The sequence below is a fragment of the Schistocerca nitens genome, chromosome 5, assembly GCF_023898315.1.
Source record: "Schistocerca nitens isolate TAMUIC-IGC-003100 chromosome 5, iqSchNite1.1, whole genome shotgun sequence".
Classification (NCBI taxonomy): Eukaryota; Metazoa; Arthropoda; class Insecta; order Orthoptera; family Acrididae; genus Schistocerca; species Schistocerca nitens.
Genome location: NC_064618.1, coordinates 459,138,553 through 459,158,106, shown reverse-complemented (window position 1 = coordinate 459,158,106; position 19,554 = coordinate 459,138,553). Strand labels below are relative to the sequence as shown.

General features: G+C 39.1%; 1 protein-coding gene across 1 annotated transcript in view; it reads right to left on the bottom strand.

Annotated features, from left to right (window-relative positions):
- LOC126260878 (dnaJ homolog subfamily C member 7) overlaps positions 1-19,554 on the bottom strand; it is an 84,216-nt gene that overhangs the window by 13,418 nt on the left and 51,244 nt on the right. Inside the window, exons 7-10 of the mRNA XM_049958319.1 lie at positions 18,543-18,707; positions 11,860-12,025; positions 11,630-11,776; positions 3,701-3,850 (exon numbers count right to left, since the gene is read on the bottom strand). Of these exons, the coding sequence (XP_049814276.1) occupies positions 3,701-3,850; positions 11,630-11,776; positions 11,860-12,025; positions 18,543-18,707 (628 nt within the window). The remainder of the gene's footprint in view (positions 1-3,700; positions 3,851-11,629; positions 11,777-11,859; positions 12,026-18,542; positions 18,708-19,554) is intronic.

Below are 19,554 nucleotides of genomic sequence, written 5' to 3'. Positions count from 1 at the left end.
CACCAGCAATACCTCCACTTTGACAGCTGCCTCTCATTCCATACACGGAAGTCCCTTCCATACAGACTAACTACCTGTGGCTGTCTCATCTGTAGTGATGAGTGATCACCGTCAAAATATACTAAAGGTCTCACGGAGGCCTTTACAGATCATAATTACCCTCTCAACCCTTACTTATCTTTCCAGTCATCCACTATCTCCCAAAGCCCCGCCATTTGGCCACAGAGGAACATTCCCCTTATGACTCAGTACCACCAAAGACAGGACCAATTGAATAACATTCTCTGACAGGATTTCAACTACCTATCTTCATGCCCTGGAATGAGAAATGTCCTACCAAAGTGGTGTTCTGCAGCCCATCAAACCTACACAATATCTTCATCAATACCTACACAACCCCTGCTCCCACGTCTCATGGCTCATATCCCTGTGGTAGATCTAGATGCAAGACCTGTTCCATACATCATTCCACCACCTACTCCAGTCCGGCCATGAACATCACCTATCCCATCAAAGGCACGGCTACCTGTGAAACCAGTCATGTTCTACAAGCTAAGCTGCAACCACTGTGCTGCATTCTATGCGGGCATGACAACCAACAAGCTGTCTTTCCACATGAATGGCCACCGATGAACTGTGGCCAAGAAACGACTGGACCACCCTGTTGCTGAGCATGCTGCCGAACAAGATACTCTTCATTTCAATGATAGCTTCACAGCTTGTGCCACCTGGATGCTTCCTATTAACACCAGGTTTTCTGAATTACACATGTGGGAACTCTCCCTGCAATATATCCTACATTCCCGTAACCCTCTTGGCCTCCACTTTCGTTACTAATTGTTGCTTACCCATCTAGCCCTTTCTGTGTTCCTATTTCAGCACTATACATCCCTCATTCCACCAATACTCCCAGTCTATACTTCTCTCGTTTCCCGCTACCCTCCCCACCCTCCGTCTAACCTACCGACTGCACCTAGCGGCCCTACTCTTCACCAGGTCTGTGCACACTACCACTAGCAGTACTTTACTGTCCCCCACCCCTAACCTGCTATCCCTCTTCCTCCCCACCACAGCCTCCTCCTCACCCGCACATGGTTGCCTCTCCCACCAAGCACTGCTGCTCGCAGTCTGGTTCCAGGTGTCAGAGACTGTGGTCATGTGCATGCACATTGCGTTTGCGTGTGCGTGTGCATTCTATGTTCGACAATGGCCTTGTTGGCCGAAAGCTTACTTTCTGACAATCTTTTTGTTGTGCCTATCTGCTACCAAGCATCGCTGTTATGTGGTGAGTAGCCACTATCCTTTTCTTAATATTGTAACAATGTGTTTCATATTTTTGTATCTGTGTGTCCATGGGTTTTCTTGTACACTTGTCTGCTTTTGGTGTTGGACTGTGTGACTGAGCATTTTCTTCCAGGAACTACAATAATTTTGTCTAGGCAGGAAGATGGTTTTCCTCTAATTTTCAAGTGTCCACCCAGTTCCTGAATTCTTTGAACAAATAGATGGTGTCGCCATGGGGAGCCCTTTGTCCCCTGTTATCACTAATCTTTTTGTGGAGGACTTTCAGGGGTCTGCTGTTTTAAAGCCCGTAGTTTTCTGGTGTTGTATAGATGAGACTTTTGTTGTATGGCCTCAAGGCAGACAAGAACTGGAGAAATTCCTTTGTCATGAACTCATTACATGAGAACTTCAAGTTTACGATGGAAATTGAGAAAGATGGTCTGTACTAGACAGGCTAGTATGCCAGAAGAATGATCTGTCATTGGGTCATTCTGTGAACAGAAAACCCACGCACACAGACCTGTACCACCAAGAGTCTAGCTGCCATCACCCCGCACAAAAAGCCTGAGCTTAGTACCTTATACACTGGATGCTTGTAATATTGGACGATGCAGTATTAGAGAACTTGGATAAGGTTAAAAAAACAGTTACACTTCACACCAAATGATAAGGAACGCCATGCACAACTGTAATAAGAAGTAACACACTCAGAACAACCACAAATCAACCATGTTCCTTTCATATGCTAGGAATGTTTCTTGTAAAATAGGCAGATAACTTAGGAAAAATAAAATCAAGGCTATCTTCCATCCACCAGCTAAAAGGTCCTGGTTTGAGCTGTTAAAGATGACTTACGACTGAGAAAAGTGGGTGTTTACAAAATTCCCTTCGAGTGTGGTGCTGCATATACAGACTAAATGATATGGATTACCCAGGAGCATCGTACAAAACATGAAAGGTACACCTGTCTTTGCAAACCATTAAAATTAGCAGCAGAAAATATTATTTCCATGGGAGACTAAATGGAATACAGTACAACAAGGTTTTAGCTCCAGTTTCTAGTTTCTGGGATTCAGTAATCATAGAATCAGTGGAAATGTATCTTGCTCATAATTTATAAACTGTGATAATGGGTTTCAGCTGTATAAAAACTGAAATCCTATAATTAAAATTATATAGTGACAGTGAAATCAACAGGGTCATTTGATATTCAATGATTAGATCATCCCTCACTTCCACGACTGAAGGCAGCACACACAACTCGGTTGTCCCATGCACATCATCACGTGATGCATGCGCTGAAAGATGCCATCACATTTCGCATGCACGAGATTTGGAATAATACCATGACTGCACCTGTACTCTGCTCACACTGAAGATTGCCAGATAGCTCTGGGCAGAAAACTCATGGCAGAATGTTGATGGAAATCAGCTGCACAACCGAAAATTATTAGATAAAGAAATACACTGGGAAAATTTCAGATGGTTTTCCATTTTCAACTTATGGGGACAATTACAACTACATTATTAAGGAATCTATGAATTAGAGAAAAAAATATACTGGTTTTAAGGATCTCCACACCAGAAGAAAATATGTTGTAAATAAGTCCAGAAACCTTTATGTAACTTGTTTAGAGGCATGAGAAGAGGACTGTAGAATTGCGAATTGTTGTAATACAGTGTGGTGTGTTGGTCTCTCTGAATGACCCATTCAGCGGCAATACTGCCACTTCAAAACTAAAGTGGATCACACTCAAACAACCATGCAGAAAAGCCTCCTAACATGGTCCAAAGAAATGTGTGCTTGGCTTGACGATAGCACATTTTTAACCAAATGTTGGTTACCAGCCAGTACAGTCTATTGTATTCAACAATTAGAATTGCTTGCATATAACACAAGGTGTGAAGCAACAATAAAGAAACAAATATGGCACTGCCTTCATTGTTTTTGGTGAAACCAGTATTTAGACTGTTGTAAAATTATATTCCTTCTTCACAAGGAAAACAATACAGACTATTCCATTTCTCATTTATGCAATTATCTAACTCTCCCCCCCCCCCCCCCCCCCCCAAACTCAAAATGAATCACAACACGGTTCAGTGTTTCTGGAAACTGGAGCTAAAACTTTGTTAGTGTTTAGGCACACAATCTCATTTAACCAAGCTGTAGCAATCTTAAGAGTTTTCAGATACATATATGCACAGAGGAACAACAAATTTTGTGCCTACCTATATACATGATAAGGCATGCAATTTTTTACTGTAAACAGCACTGTCAATTTTTACTCTGATCAGATCATTTCACAACAATTCAGCACTTCACTTCAGCAGCAATAAAGTTGCAGTTTCTTCATGTTTTGCGATCATAATAGTAAAACAATTGTGTCTTCACTGTCCACATGCTACTTTTACTTACTCCCCATTCCTTCAAGGTCTTCTAAATCTTGGCCATTGTCATATCTTGCTCTCTTTTTTGGGTCTGAGAGTATTCCATATGCTTCTCCAACTTCCTTGAATTTCTTTTCTTGTTCTTTTTTCTCATCACTTGAAGCACTTGCATGACGATCTGGTGCAGCACACATGAGGAAATAAAAAAATATTTCAACACCATTCTGCTGCACCAAGCAGCAAAAATTACCAGAGTCAAGAAACATACAGACTACAAAAAACACCACTAATGATACTATGTTAATATTATCAAAAATATTAGTAAACAATAGATGAGAAACTCTCAAAATGATAACCCCAATTTTAATATATACTATTGTCAACTATATTTATCACCACTTGGTCTGAGCTAAGTTATGTGTAACTTTTAGCATATAACTAAATGAAAGTAACAGTGTTACACAACATATACTTTAAAACTGATTTTGCTAAAATGTTCCATATAACAACAAATACTTGAAACAGTTTAAGATACAGAAAAAGTTTCAAGAATATGTAATAGCCAAAAGTGTGGACAGTTTGTTAAATGGTTAGCAGCAACACAACTAATGCAATATTTTTTATGAATGGATAATATACCACTACTTATGCAGTCTTCATGACCTCTTGAAAATAGTAATACAGATGTCATACTTACACTCACACTAAACCATTTAGTAATAATAAGCAAGTAATGTGCTATAAAGGAGGAATAAGGTTGACAGTTCTGTACAGTTTCACTTCCATTACCAAAAAGGCATCATAACATGGCCAAAATCTTGAGGTACTATCTGCCTCAGACTTTTCACCTAATACTATTTTCATTTGACACAACAACAAAACACTGTTTAAAAAGGGAAGAGGAGGAGGAGGAGGAGGAGGAGGAGGAGGAGGAGGAGAGTTTAACATCCCATCCAGTGTCGTGGTCATTAGAGACAGAGTTTAAACCTAGATTATGAAACGATGTGGAAGGAAATCGGCCCTGCCCTTTTCAAAGGAACCATCCTAGCTAACAAACTGTGCCACTTCACTTGGTAATGATGACAGACAGTTCTGACATAAGCCGTACATACGGCCTACATGGGCAGTGTAGTTCAACAGTTAATATTCTGAATCGTTTTGTGATTGTGTCAAATGAAAAAAGTTGTAATTTTATCACTAATGTTCTACAATGAGAAAATGCCTTTCTTTCCAAAATTATACATCTATTCTTGGTCATCTGTGAGAAACGTTCCACTTCAAACACAAACAGGCTTATATAACTGAATATTCAAAAGCATTCAAATACTGTTAAGAATTATACAACATTTCTATTTAAAGTCACAGCTGGTTACTATGATTAGTAGATCAATTTATGACTGATGGGCATGCTGCAACATTCCTATTGAAAATTTTGTTTCAATATTTAACTGTTTCTCTCATTTGATGGACCTACAATTTTGTGATTTTGTGCCATTCCCATCCAGAGATCCAAATGTGAGGTTAATTTAACTCTGCAATATTTTACTTTACTGTTTCACATTTTGGCTCAAAAGTGAAAAGCATAATAAGGCAACTCATAGTAGAAAGCATTAGATACCAGATGTAAAACAAAGGTCAGTGACATAATGGAAAGAATGAATGCAGGAGTTCAAGTCTCGGTCTGGCAAGCAGTTTTAATATGCCAGGAAGTTTCATATCACTGCACATGCCACTGCAGAGTGAAAATTTCATTCTGGAGAGTGTGTCATCCAAATGTCTATCGACTGAATGACCGCTAAACCAAACTGTCATTACTCTCACTTGTATGTGCCTCTCTCTCCGTAATGGTCTTGTCATACCATGATGAGCTGTCGACAATAGTAACTGTTTGATCTCTGTTATGATCATTTATGTCAACTTTGCCATCTAAAGTATATTTGTGATACAAAATACCTAAACATGAATGTGTTGTCCTTTCTAAGAGAGATAAATACAAAATTAGTAATGGTTAGAAGAAGGTGAATCTACAACCAAGTTATCGAATGTTTAAAGCATTGGTAAGTTGGCAATTACGGATATAAAAACTAAAGACAAGCATCACATATTTTATGCCTAAACTTGGTTCTACTAAAGGATCGACAAGTCTTAAGACTAAGAAGCTTGTTGCAAACCTGAAGCTGGAGGCTGTTTACAACCGGTTTATACAAAAAAGATCACAAGGCACACCGATCTCTGATCTCAGTCTATGTGAAAATCCAATTCAATTTAAAGAAAGTCTTGATGGGCTGTTGAATTTTAAAGCAAGGATAATCTGGTTAAAATGCATTAAATCAAGACAACATTTTTGAGCTTCAAATACAAGGAGAAAAACTGCTGATTCTTTCAAAATCAAACTAAGAGACGTATTGAGAAGACAAGCAGGTACAATGCTGCTGACAATGGGCTTAATTGGAAAGCTTTTTTAAGAGAAACTCCTGCTTCAAACTGGAATTACGAGCACCTGGTACTAAAATAAGCAAGGATTGTATTACTGCTTTGGGCTGTGCTAATGCTAATGGTGACCGCTGACTGCGTATGCTCATCATAGGTAAAAATAAGAAACTGCATTGTTTCAAACACATTAATATGTCTACGACACTTGTTTACACCTAACAAAAAAGCATCTGGGTGTATAGTATGATTTTCACTGTATGGTTTATGGAAGTTTTTGTACCCCCTGTAATTGCTTTGCAAATTTAAAAATGTTTCTACTTTAATAATTACCTCCATATTTGAAAGAAGGAAAGAAAGATAGAAAGAAAGAGAGAGTGAAAGATATGACTGAAGAAATGAAGGAAGGAAGCTGTGACTGTGTCCTTGTCAAAGCAGACTACTTCAGCATTTAGCTTAACTGATTTATGGAAACCACAGAAATCTTAAATCTAGGTCATTAAGACAGGGACACTCAGAAGAGAAGTTGGGCCTGCGTGAATGTGGTTGTGGAAATTGTTATCAGCTGTCACACACAGCTAATATAAACAGAAAATACAGTGTGTGCATTCCTGCTGTAAGTCCTTTATGTAGCCCACGGAAGATTCTATACCATTAGGTGTCACGCCAGTGTTCTAAGGTAGCCACACACCAGCACAGATACTATATGCTGTCTGATCGTATCAAGCTAATAGACGACATTTACCGACTAGCTGCATGGCATGTTATTTGAATTAAGAATGGAGGAGTTGAAAAGCTAATCACAAACAGCTTAACCAGTCATTTTCAAGGATAAAATTATCACAGTTAATAATTATTAACTGAAGTACCATTTTCATATATAGTGAATTAAAAATGTAAACACAAATGTAACATATTTTCAATCAAATGCCTAGCAGTTTTCCAGTCTTCTACAAACTGATGTTCTGGCTTTATAAAGGATGCATACAGATACTACGTTTGTGTGTTGCAAACAATTCATTAAAGAAATAATAACAGTGTCAAATCTATATCTACATACATACTCCACAAGCCATTGTATGGTGCATGGTATGGGGGACTTTGTATCACTACTAGAAATTTTTTTGTCCTGTTCCACTTGCAAATAGAGTAAGAGAAAAACAACTATCTTTATGCCAATGTATAAGCCTTAATTTCTCTTATCTTTGTGGTTCTCATGCAAGAAGTATGTTGGTGGCAGTAGAATCATTCTGCAGTCAGATTCAAATGATGGTTCATTAAATTTTCTCAATAATGTTCCATGAAAATAATGTCTTCCCTCCAGGGATTCTCATTTGAGTTCATGAAATATATCCATAATACTTGTGTGTTGATCTAACCTACTAGTCACAAATCTAACAGCACATCTCTGAATTGCTTGGGTGTCTTCATTTAATCCAACCTGGTGGGGATCCTAAACACACTAGCAATACTCAATAACTGATCGCACTGGTGTTTTCTATGTGGTCTGCTTTATAGGTGAGGTACAATTTCCTAAAATACTCCCAATAATTCGAAGTCATTAATTCACTTCCTTACTACTGTCCTATGTGCTCACTCCATTTCAATCACTTTGCAATATTTTGCCTACACATGTTTAACTGATGTGACAGTGTCAAGAAGCACACTACTAATGCTGCATTTGAATATTACAGGAGTGTTTTTTCTAGTGGTCCACATTAATTTACATTCTTCTAAATTTACTGAGAGGTGCCACTCATCACAGAAACTACAAATCTTGTCTATGTCACTTTGTATAATCCTACAGTCATTCAACAGTGATACCTTCTCCTACACGATAGCTGTATAAGAAACCAGCCACAGACTGCTGCTTACCTGCTCCATCAGATCATTAATGTATATAGATAATAAGAGCAGTCCTATCACACTTCCCTGGGGCACCCCTGATGATACTTTATATCTCATGAACACACACCCCAAAGGACAACAGATGGGTTCTATTACTTCAGATGTCTTTGAGCCAATCTCATATGTTGGAACTTAATCTGTATGATAGGACTTTAATTAACAGCCTGCAGTGGGGCACTGTATCTAATGCTTTCCAGAAATCTAGGGACATGGAATCTGCCTGTTGCCCTTCATCCACAATTCACAAGATACACAAGAGAAAAGTGCCTATTGAGTTGCGAACGAGCAAAGCTTTGTAAATTGATGCTGATTTGTGGACAAACTTCTCAGTTTCAAGGAAATTTATTATTTTCAAATTCAAAATATAGTGACAAATTCTGCAATAAACCAATGTTGAAGATACTGGTCTGTTAACTTGGAGGTCCTATTCATTTACCCTTCCTGTGCACAGAAGTCACATGTACTTTTCTCCAGACACTTGGGACTTTGCTGTGGATGAGAGATTTGTGATAAATGCAACTAAATAAGGGGCCAATGCCGTATGACACTCACTGCAAAACACTATTGGGATTCCATCTGACCTGGTGGCTTACTTGTTTTCAGCTCCTTCAATTTTTTCTCTACACCAAAAAGAACTATTACTGTATGCTCTGTATGGGAGTCTGTGCGATGGTCAAACAACAGAATGATCTTCCTGCCTGAATCATTTCTTAAATGCAAAATTTAGAACTTCAGCTTTCCTTCTGCTGTCTACTGCCACACCAGACTGGTCAACAAGGCATGACTGGATAGAAGCCTTAGAACCACTTTGTGATTTGACACAGGACTAGAATTTTCTCTGCTCTGGTTATCAGCGAGATCTTTTGCTAAGGTATGACAGTGGTAAGTGCACGCTTCATACATCCATCTTTTTACAGACACTTGAATTTATACTAATGTTTGCCTGTCATCATTTGCATGTTTTGTTTGGAAGCAAGAGTGTAATAGTGTTTCCTTCCTCAGCATTTACAAATGTCCATCACATTGGAACTAAATGATATGCGCTTGCTGTCTTAGTGAGATGTTAACAACTGATTATCTGATCTTTCTAGCAAAAATACTCTCCCAGTCTTCTTGAAGGATTTGTTAACTTTAGTAACCACCTTCACTAAGTGACACGATTACTATGTCACTCTGCCAATAAGGTCAGGCCTGTTTGTAGCTACAATGTCTAAAATATTTCCAGTGTGCATGGGCTGTCAAACCAGTTGCTCATGACAGTTTTTGGAAAACATGTTCCAACCTAATTCACAAGACTGTGTCTGTACTACCTGCAATGAGACTGTAGATGTTCGAGTCTACAGTCTTGAACCAATGTTGCATGATATGGTTATTTCCGCACTAGAAGGGCACACAATTAACTTGAATTCACTTACGCCTCTCACTTGTGTCCAGGTAAGTTCACAGTCTGACTCAATTTCAACATATATAGGCACAGTATTTTTATTGATTTCAATGAACACTCTTCAATCTAACACTGCACTGAATCACATTGAGAGAACAAGACAAATTTGTCTTTTCTGATGACATTGGCAATTAGTTGTTCACTGCAGCTTAATGAAAACATGTTAGATTCTTATTCCCTAATGCTAGGAGAGATATATGGCTTTTTAGGAGATTATTCATTGGCTAGTACTTGAGTTACTATCAATCAGGAGGCTGTACACCATACACAATTGTGTATTTTGTCTCCTCTAATCTGACTTTTCGATGTACATTCCATGCCTAGCTAAATATTTCAAAAAACTTTCTGCTTCTGGTTTCAGCCAGCTCTCAGTTCCAAGAATAATTTGAGTGCAACAACTTCTATGGAGGGCAGTTAATTGAGAAACTTTGTTACAAATACATTGACAGTCTACTGTTAAAATTTTGACAGCCACACATCTTTACTTTGAACTGGTCCGATTTTGCTCTCTGCATATGAACTTGCAAGTGTTCAGAGGACCTCTAACTATCATCACTAGCCCAAGAAACCCCAAGTGCACTCCACAACCACACTGCTACTAGAGTAGCTGCTTCCTGTATGTTGTCCAATTCTGACTTATCTTGATAAATCCCACAATTCTCCACCCCAAAATGCAGGTCCCGAAATTTGCAGTCAACACTGTCACAGAATTAATGGAGCCTTTAGTTGAGATCCTGCACTCATCTCCAAACCAAAGGATCCTGATCAACACTGGGTATGATGCAATGAACTGTGAGCTCTGCCTGCACTGCTCTACTAAAACGAAGCATTGAATAGGTATGACAACATTAAGCCCTGCCTTATTCCCTTCATCCCCATTTTAAATTCAGACACAATGAAGTTCTAAGTTACAGGTCAGTAGTTTTTTATCATCACTACCAGTTTCAGTTAATTACCATCAACAGAATATGAAGGTTCACATAGTATTTATATATCATCTCATATCAATATGGCAATGTTAATACAAGCATATCAGAACTGCTAAGTACGAAAAGAACAAACTAGCACCCATACTCTGGGTACTTTCTGAGTGCAGTTACCAATTTGTTCTTTTGATATTCAGCAGCTATGACGGGGCTGTATTAATAACATTCCCATACTGATGTGACATGACATGGTACACGTATAATATATAACCAGAACTGGTAGTGGTAGTAAAGGACATACAGACAGCTGTGTGTCGCGTTTTATAAAGTACTGAACAATGAACTCAAAATTGGAATATTAAATACCACAATTTAAAATGTATTCACACACGAATGCACTATCACATCAATATTTAACCACTGCTCTTGTTCAGAAATTTGTGATATTGCAAGTAGCCCTGTGCTGTAGGGACTGTAGCAGGCCAGTGTAGCCCATATGAAAATGTTACAGAGATGCTCAGGGTTTTCGGCAGAAAGGCTATGTTCTCATGACGTCCTGTTGCACAAATTCTGAGAACAAATATTTGAGAAGCACTGTCTAACAATTCTCCTGCTCCATGATTTATCTTGCACAGGAATCATGATAATCCAAATATGAAAGATCAGAATGTGTGTTCCAAAATATAGAATTTTCCTCTGTACTCAATATTTCTGCATAATTAATACAAATATGGAGTAAATACAAAGTCACTAATATTAGAAAGAAGTACCCTCTACCATGCAGTTGCAGTGGAGCAAAGTATATTATGTGTTGATGTACAAACGTGATCACTAAACACAGAAACGTCCTAAAGTTTTTGCCTCCAGGTTAGTTCAGACTGATAACTGCCACCTCACGAACACCATGCGATGTACTGCACTGAATCACATTGAGAGTACACGATGAATGTCTTTTCTGATGACATTTGCAATTAGTTGTTCACTGCAGCTTAGTGAAAACAGGTTAGATTCTTATTTCCTAATGCAAGGAGAGAGATACAGCTTTTTCGGAAATTATTCATTGGCTAGTACTTTAGTTACTATCGATTAGGAAGCTGTACACTGTACGCAATTGTGTATTTTGTCTCCCAGCTTTAAACCTTAATGCTCTGACTGAAGCATAAACTACAACACAATAGTTATTCATAACAATAATACTTCAGGAAGCAGTCTTTAGCTCTTTCATATGTATCAAAGGCTTACTACTAACCTGGATGATGAACCAAAGCTCTTTTGCGATAAGCTTTCTTTATTTCATCTGTGGATGCGTTCTTGTCAATGCCCAGTATTTTGTAGTAGTCTTTACGTTTGGATTTTTTAAGAGCTAATTTGGCTTCTTGTAATAGTCTTCTGTTCTCTGAAGATAAAGCAAAATGTACAAATATACTCTTTACTTATCACAACATATCTACAAAATTTTAATAAAATGCATGTACTAACCTCTGCTTTTATCCATTTTGCAAACATTTTCATAATCACGTACTGCATCTTCATATTCACCTAGTTCCATATAGTTCTTCGCTCTTCGTAGCAGAGCCTTTAAGTAATTAGGATCCAATGACAGTGCTGCTGTGCAATCTGCTACAGACTCATTTAACCTCCCAAGCTGAAAGTTTTGAGGAGGCAGATTATATCTTCAGCAATATATAAAGCTCCTGAGACACTTCTACTAACAATCATAAAGAATGAAGAGGGAACTATAAACAGAACATGAACACCAATTATTAGCCATTAAATAGTGCAACAATAAAAATTTTAATTCATGACCCACCCCTGTGTCATTACTGTTCTGCTGCTCCTTTCATCACATGTCACAAATTCTTCAGTGAATGGAGCCACTAATTTCTCACTCATGTATTTGCTATGCTATTTATCCACAAAAAATCTATGATCTACAGCTGGAAAACACAACTCTGCAATACACAACATCTCAATATTTTTACTGACCTGCTTTTAAATGCTAGTAATCCCAACAATGTTTCCTTGGCTATAATGCCATTTCTGATGCCTGAAATTTTAAATGGTTTTTGGCATTGTTTTATGAGCAAATATTTGTGAACTTAAAGACATGTACTGGAATTATTTCTTAAACCAATTGCTACCCAGCAAGTTACATTGATGATATATGGACTAAGTCTTGCATGTAACATACAATATCTTCTGTAATTGGATAGATAAAAAAAATTGCTAGCAAGTGGTGGCAGGAGAAAATACATATGAAAGGTATTACAGTTTGCAAGTTTTTGTACAAAGTGGCTCTTTCTTCTGGCAGAAGGGTTGAAGGAGAAGAAAGACGGGTGACTAAAAAGGACTGGGAGGTTTAAGAAAAGGGATGGAGTTTGGAAAAGTCACCCACAATTCCAGGTCAGGAGACACCTATCAAATGGGATGAGAAGGAAAGACCAACTGTTGGGGACTGATCTGTATGAGATTTGAAAAGCTGAGAGCTTAAAGGTGGAAGATACTGTAATATGAAAGACAGATTACTGCTAAAACATCATGGACAGGTTCATATGAGCAGAAAGCTAAGTGAATTTTAGAGGCGGAAGAAGGATGGCTAAAAATAGACAGGTCAGAAAATGAAAGATGTAGAAAACTAAAAGGTAGTGAAGAAAGGAATATAAATGCTGGGAGTGAAGAAATTAACATACATTAAGACCAGGTGGGCAGGGAGACCCAAGGACGTGTTGTAGTGCCAGTTCCCACTTGCGGACTTCTGAGAAACTGGTGTCTGGGGGGAAGAATCCAGATGACACTTGAGGTCACAACTGTCATTTTTTTAGAGTATGCCCTGCAACAGAATGCGTGTGCTGCCAGTATACACCCTCTGTCCACTTATCCTAAATGATAACCTGGTGATAGTCATGCTGATGTAAAAGGGTGAACAGTGTTTACAAAAAGAGTTGGTATATGGTAAGTGTCGTTTCACTGGTCGCTCTCCCTTTAAGAGCATGTTTTGCCAGTTACAGGGCTGGTGTAGGCAGTGGTAGGAGGGTGCTTAGGGCAAGTCTTGCAGTGGGGACGGTCACTGGGGTACGAGCCGTAGGGTAGGGAGATGAGTGCAGAAAGAGCATAGGGTCTGACAAGGATACTGTGAACATTGGGAGGGCGACAAATAGCTGGTCTATGTGTGGTGGGTAAAATCTGACAGAAAGGACTTCATTTCAGAGCATGATTTTTGAAAGTCGTAGCCTTGTCAAAGTAACTGGTTAATACATTCAAGACCAGGATAATATTTAGTGACAATTGATGCACTCCTAAGCTGTTTTTTGGAGGGGTCAGCAATACCAGGATTGGATATGATGGCCTGGGAAATCTGCTTTTTAAATAGGCTGGCGGAGTAATTATATCTAGTGAAGGCTGAGGTGAGAATGGTGGTCTACTGCTGTAAAGAGTCTGTATGGGAAGAAATGTTTGACATGGAAAGGATGGCAACTGTCAAAATATAAGTACTGTTGTTTGTTAGTAGATTTAATATGAACAGACGTGTGTAGCTGATCGTTGGTGAGGATCAGATCAATATCAAGAAAGTAGCATGGGAGTCTGAAGAGGACCATGTGAAATTTAATTGTGAGAATGTATTAGGAGATTCCAGGAATTTTAGCAGGTCACCTATCATGAATCCATATGGCAAAAACATCATCAATGTATCTAAACCAAACCAGTGACTGAAGGCTTATAGGTCTCAGGAAAGGTCCCCCTCCAAGTCACCCATGAAAAGGTTGGCATAGGAAGGAGTCACCCTGGTTCCCATGGCTGTACCCCTGATCTGTCTGTACACCTGCCCCTCAAAGGTGAAATAGTAGTCGGTAAGTGTAAGGTCAACTAAGGTGAACAGGAAGGATTTCATTGGTTTGGAAACAAGAGGACACTGACTGAGGAAATGGTCAGCAGCAGACAGATCATGTACATGGGGGATGTTGATATAGAGGGAGGTGGTGTCAATGGCGACAAGCAAGGTGTGTGGTGAGAGTAAATGGGCACCGATTTCAGATGATATAGGAAATGGCTGGTGTCTTTCACATTGGAGGGAAGTCTCTTCTTTACTATGGATTGCAGGTGTTGATCAAGTAAGGCAGATATACATTCAGTGGGTGCCTTGTACCCAGCAACTTGGGACAAATAGACTGATTGGGTTTGTGCATCTTAGGAAAAAAGGTAGAAGGTGAGGGTGCATGATCTGGGTAGGGTAAGAAGTTCTATGGACTAAGGTGTTAATCCTTGTGACAGGCCTGAAGTTTCAAGGAGGAACTGCACGTTAGTCTCAATCACAAGGATGGTATCTTGATGGCAGATGCTGTATGTAGAGATGCTGGACAGCTGGCATAGATCTTCACTGATATACTACCCTCAGTCAATACGAGTGGTAGGTACCTTGCCCACTGGGAGGATAATGATGGAATCCTCAGCTTTTATCGAACAAAGAGCATGCAGTTCCGCAGAGAACAGGTTAGGATCATGTTGTAGGGACCTGAAAAAGGGTTGTAAAGCAATGCGGGATGTGAGAAATTCTTGGAAGCCATGTAAGGGATGATTTTGAGGTAGTGGCTGTGGATCAGTTGGGATCGTGATTGGAACTGTTCAGGGCAGGCTTCAATATCAGGTTTTCTGCTGGAATGGTTTTGGAATTGGGTTGCAAAGTGACATTTCCAGTTGACATTGTGTGAAGGAAAGTAAGTCCTTCAGCAAAGCAGCTTGATTAAAGGCAGGGTTAGGGCTGAAAGTGAGACCCTTCGATAATACAGATAATTAAGGAGGGAAGAGTGTTTTAGACAAATGGTTGAGACTATTTCACTGTTGTGACTGTTTCTTGTGACATGTTATTACTGGTCTGGGAAGCAGTGGCAAGGCCGGGTGATGTTACGGAGGTTGGCCAAGCTTGGTTTTTAGGGGAGGAGTGCTGGTTGATGGTGTAGCTGTTGAAGGAGCTGTAGAGCAACAGGAAGGAATACACCACTCTTGTGGCAGTTCAGGAGAAAGTGGGACAGCTTTCTGAGGTGTAGTCTAACAAGCTGTCACAGTCTGAAGTTTGCTTGGTGGATGATACCATACAAGGAAACACGAGGGGCAGATAACAGCAGGATTTTCTAGGAGAGAAGTCTGGTGGAGTGAAAATTGACAGATGAGGCATATAGGTCACACATTATTAGGGTAAGTGCAAGAGATTGTTGTATTTGAAACAGTGAAAGAGGCTGGTATAGAGAAGGATTACATCCATATACAGGGACTTTCAATTTTAGGCCTTCGCGACTAACTCCAAGGGACAAGCACATTTCAAGAAACAAATCTTGTCCGGTGCAGTCCCCAACAAAAAGTCTTTCCTTTTCATCCCATCTACTAAGTCTCCCCTGACCTGGGATTCTAGATGACTTTTCTGAACTCTACTTCTTTTCCTAGGCCTCACCTGGCCTTTTCCATCACCCCTCTTCTTCCCCCTTAACCCTTCTGCTAGGAGGAGGAGCCACCAGTTCTGAAAGCCTGCAAACTGTAATACCTTTTATACTTGTATTCTCCTGCCACCACTTGGTGAGTAGATTTCCTATCCATCCAGTTACATTATATTTTCAAAAATCGATTATTTTAATTGATATACAATATCTTCTGGAATTTTGAAAACTGAGTGAGGTTTAAATTGTTAGACAGTGCATCTAATTATCGAAGCTTCTCTTAGAGTATCAACTAATATCTTACTGTATTTAAGCACATCTAATGCACACTTCTTTCTACCATGTGCAGTATACAAAATTAAGGTTTGCATAAGATTTGATGGTGCAATTCATTCAAGTACAAATTTGAATGTATCACTCACTGGCATTATTATTGAAATTTAGGTGTTGTACCTTACCACATAATGAATTATTGTAATTCTCACTTTCATTACATAACATTTGGCCTATTACTGTGTAATGTGTTTCCATTAGGTAGTCACAAAAGACAAGGCAAGCAGAGAAGAACATTGTATGACACTGCTTTCAAGTGTAAAGTAAATCTTTATGCTGAAAAATATGGTAACAGGAGGGCAGGACGAGAGTTCAATGTAGTTGAGAATACCTACACCTGTGTCATACTCCATAAGCCACTTAATGGTGTGTGGTAGAGATGTTTCCATTACCATTAACTGATCCTCCTCCCTTAATCCATTTGTGAATGGTACATGGGAAGAATGCTTGTCAATAAGCCTCTGTATTGGCTCTAATCTATCGAATTTTCTGATTCTAGTCATTACATGAGATATACATGTGAGGAAGTAATACGAAATACTTGCATATGGAAAAAATAGAAATCAGCATTGCTTGCAACTACTACTACTACTACTACTACTATAAAGAAATTCATTGCCCCACACAAAGGAAGACATCCTGATGTTGAAGTAAACATTTTGCAATTTGAAACTTTCCTGGCAGATTAAAACTGTGTGCCGGACCAAGACTCCAACTCGGGACCTTTGCCTTTCGCGGGCAAGTGCTCTGCCAACTGAGCTACCCAAGCACGACTCATGTCCCGTCCTCACAACTTCTGCCAGTACCTCGTCTCCTACCTTCCAAACTTTACATAAGCTCTCCTGCGAACCTTGCAGAACTAGCACTCGGGCCGTGAGTCGTGCTTGGGTAGCTCAGTTGGTAGAGCACTTGTCTGCGAAAGGCAAAGGTCCCGAGTTCGAGTCTCGGTCTGGCACACAGTTTTAATCTGCCAGAAAAGTTTCGTAACAGCGCACATTCCGCTCCAGAGTGAAAATCTCATTCTGGGATTTTGGAATTTGTCCATGAAAGGAGGGTGAATGAACAACCAGTCACTAGGACACCATAAGAAACAAAGCAAAAGAGGAACCTATGATTCTTAATATACTGTGGCAAGAGTTTAGGGCTCTCCATGGAGGGGTTAATCACTGTATGAAACACGCGGGCTTATATCTATGAAGCTGTACAATAGTGTGCCAAGTGCTTCCATAGGATTTTGAGAAGAAATTTCAAGAATTTCAGCTTTATGTCATCACCCTTCAGAAAGAGAAGAATTTTTAGATGGGCCAAATAGACAATGCTGATGAGATGCCAATTTGGTTTGATATGCCATGTAATTACGTGAGTGACGAGAAGGGGACAAACAAAATTGCTGTCAAAACATCATGGTGTGAAAAAACAGCATTTAACTGTAATGTTGGCAATCACAGCAGGTGGGCACATACTTCCTTTTTCTTAATCTTCAAAGGGAAAACAAACCCCAGGACTCCTAAAAATGAAAAGCTGTTCCTTGATGATGTCATTCTTTGAAATCAAGATAAGGGACAGATGACAAACTTTAATGGTCGATTGGCTCCGAAATATATGGAAACTTTGTCCTAGTGGGCTTTCCAAACTATTGTCAAAGCTTTGTCTCAGTGCATTTTGCATTTATTTAACTGATGATGTAAAGAAGAAAAACCACAGCCAAACCAGTAACCTTCATATCATTCCTGGAGGAATGACTTCCATGTTACAACAGCTGGATGTTAACATAAATAAAGCTTTTAAAAGTTCTTTAGGAATAATACAAATAATGGTTTTGTAAATTAAGCCATGAATTGAATCTGACAGGAGAAATTAAACATGCTGCACCCCACATATTGCACACTGAGTTTTGGCTGCCTGGAAAAGAACTGAAGCACCAACAGCCACAAAATCATTCAAGAAATCATGTATTTCAAATACTCTGGATGGCAGTGAAGATGGTGTGATATGGAACAGCACCAAGGATCATGGGGAAAGAGGAAATGAATCTGCTTCTGGCACAGACACCTACAAGGATACCAGCAGTGATGACAGTGATTAATGATTATTAACACCTGTAATTTATGGTATGTTTGTTAGCAGGTCTTTTAAGTAATCACGTTAGACATTATTTTTTTAATAATGACTGTGTCAATTAAAAATTATTATTGTTTTGATAGTTCATGTATACATCCATTGTTGAGTGAAATAAATTTAAGCCCTCAGTAATCTGCTAAGAGCTCCTTTTATGATTTTTATTTTTAAAACTGGGGTGTGTGTTACATTTAATGGCACATCAGATTTGGACAAATATGGTATTTCATCACCAGGTTAATTTAGATCAACAAATGTACCACTCAATAAAAATAAAAATCTTACCTTTGAACACACTGTTGCACGGTTAAAATACAATTTTGCATTTGTAGAGTTATTGTATGGGTCAATTTTCAGTGCTTCTGTGTACAACGCGTAAGCTTCTGCTAGTTTATTTGATTTGAATGCTTCATTACCTTCCTCTTTTTTCTGTTTTAGCAACTTGGCTTTCTGAAAACACAACAAAATTTATCTAGAAAGAAAAAGTGTACTCAAAGTTTCAAAGGCTTACTGTGTGTCTACATAACAAGAACATTATCATGAAGATTTAATTTCAGAACACATTTAATGTAACATAAAACAAAATAGGTCAGAAACAGGTAACAAAGATAATGTGTCACTTTCAAGCAGGAAGAACGTCAAATATCAGACAAAAGATCTAGTGTCTTGTGAATTTATTCTTTAACAATTATTCCAAATACTAAACATAGCAGAAGTCTATTTTTGCGAGATCTGTGCTCTGACCCTCACAACCAAAAGGCTTCTCTCCTACAGCTCATACAGCATTTTTCAACCCTTTTATGGTATGACCATACTTATAAAAAAGGTATCCTAAATCGTCCCAAATCTCACATTACTTATTTTCTTGTAAAAGTGAAATAAATGGAAGAGAAGTGAGAATTGAAATAAATTGTGCAATTAAGAACTAGGAGGAAAGTGGAAAGGGAACTGGGAAAAACCGAAACATAGAGGGGGAGAGGGGAAGAGTGAGGGAGGAGGGTTTAGGGAGGAGGGGAGGGAGGGAGAGGGAAGGAGAGTGGGGGAGGGAGGGAGGGAGGGGGAGAGAGAGAGAGAGAGAGAGAGAGAGAGAGAGAGAGAGAGAGAGGGAGAGAGAGAGGGAGGGAGGGAGGGAGGGAGAGAGGGAGGGAGGGAGGGAGGGAGGGAGGGAGAGAGAGAGTTGTGCATTGGGATCGAGTATCTGATTTAAATCAAAAGAAAAACATCCACTGTTGGTCAAAGGAAGAAGATAATAATGATGAAAAAGATCACATTTAGAAGATGCTTACAGCTGACATTT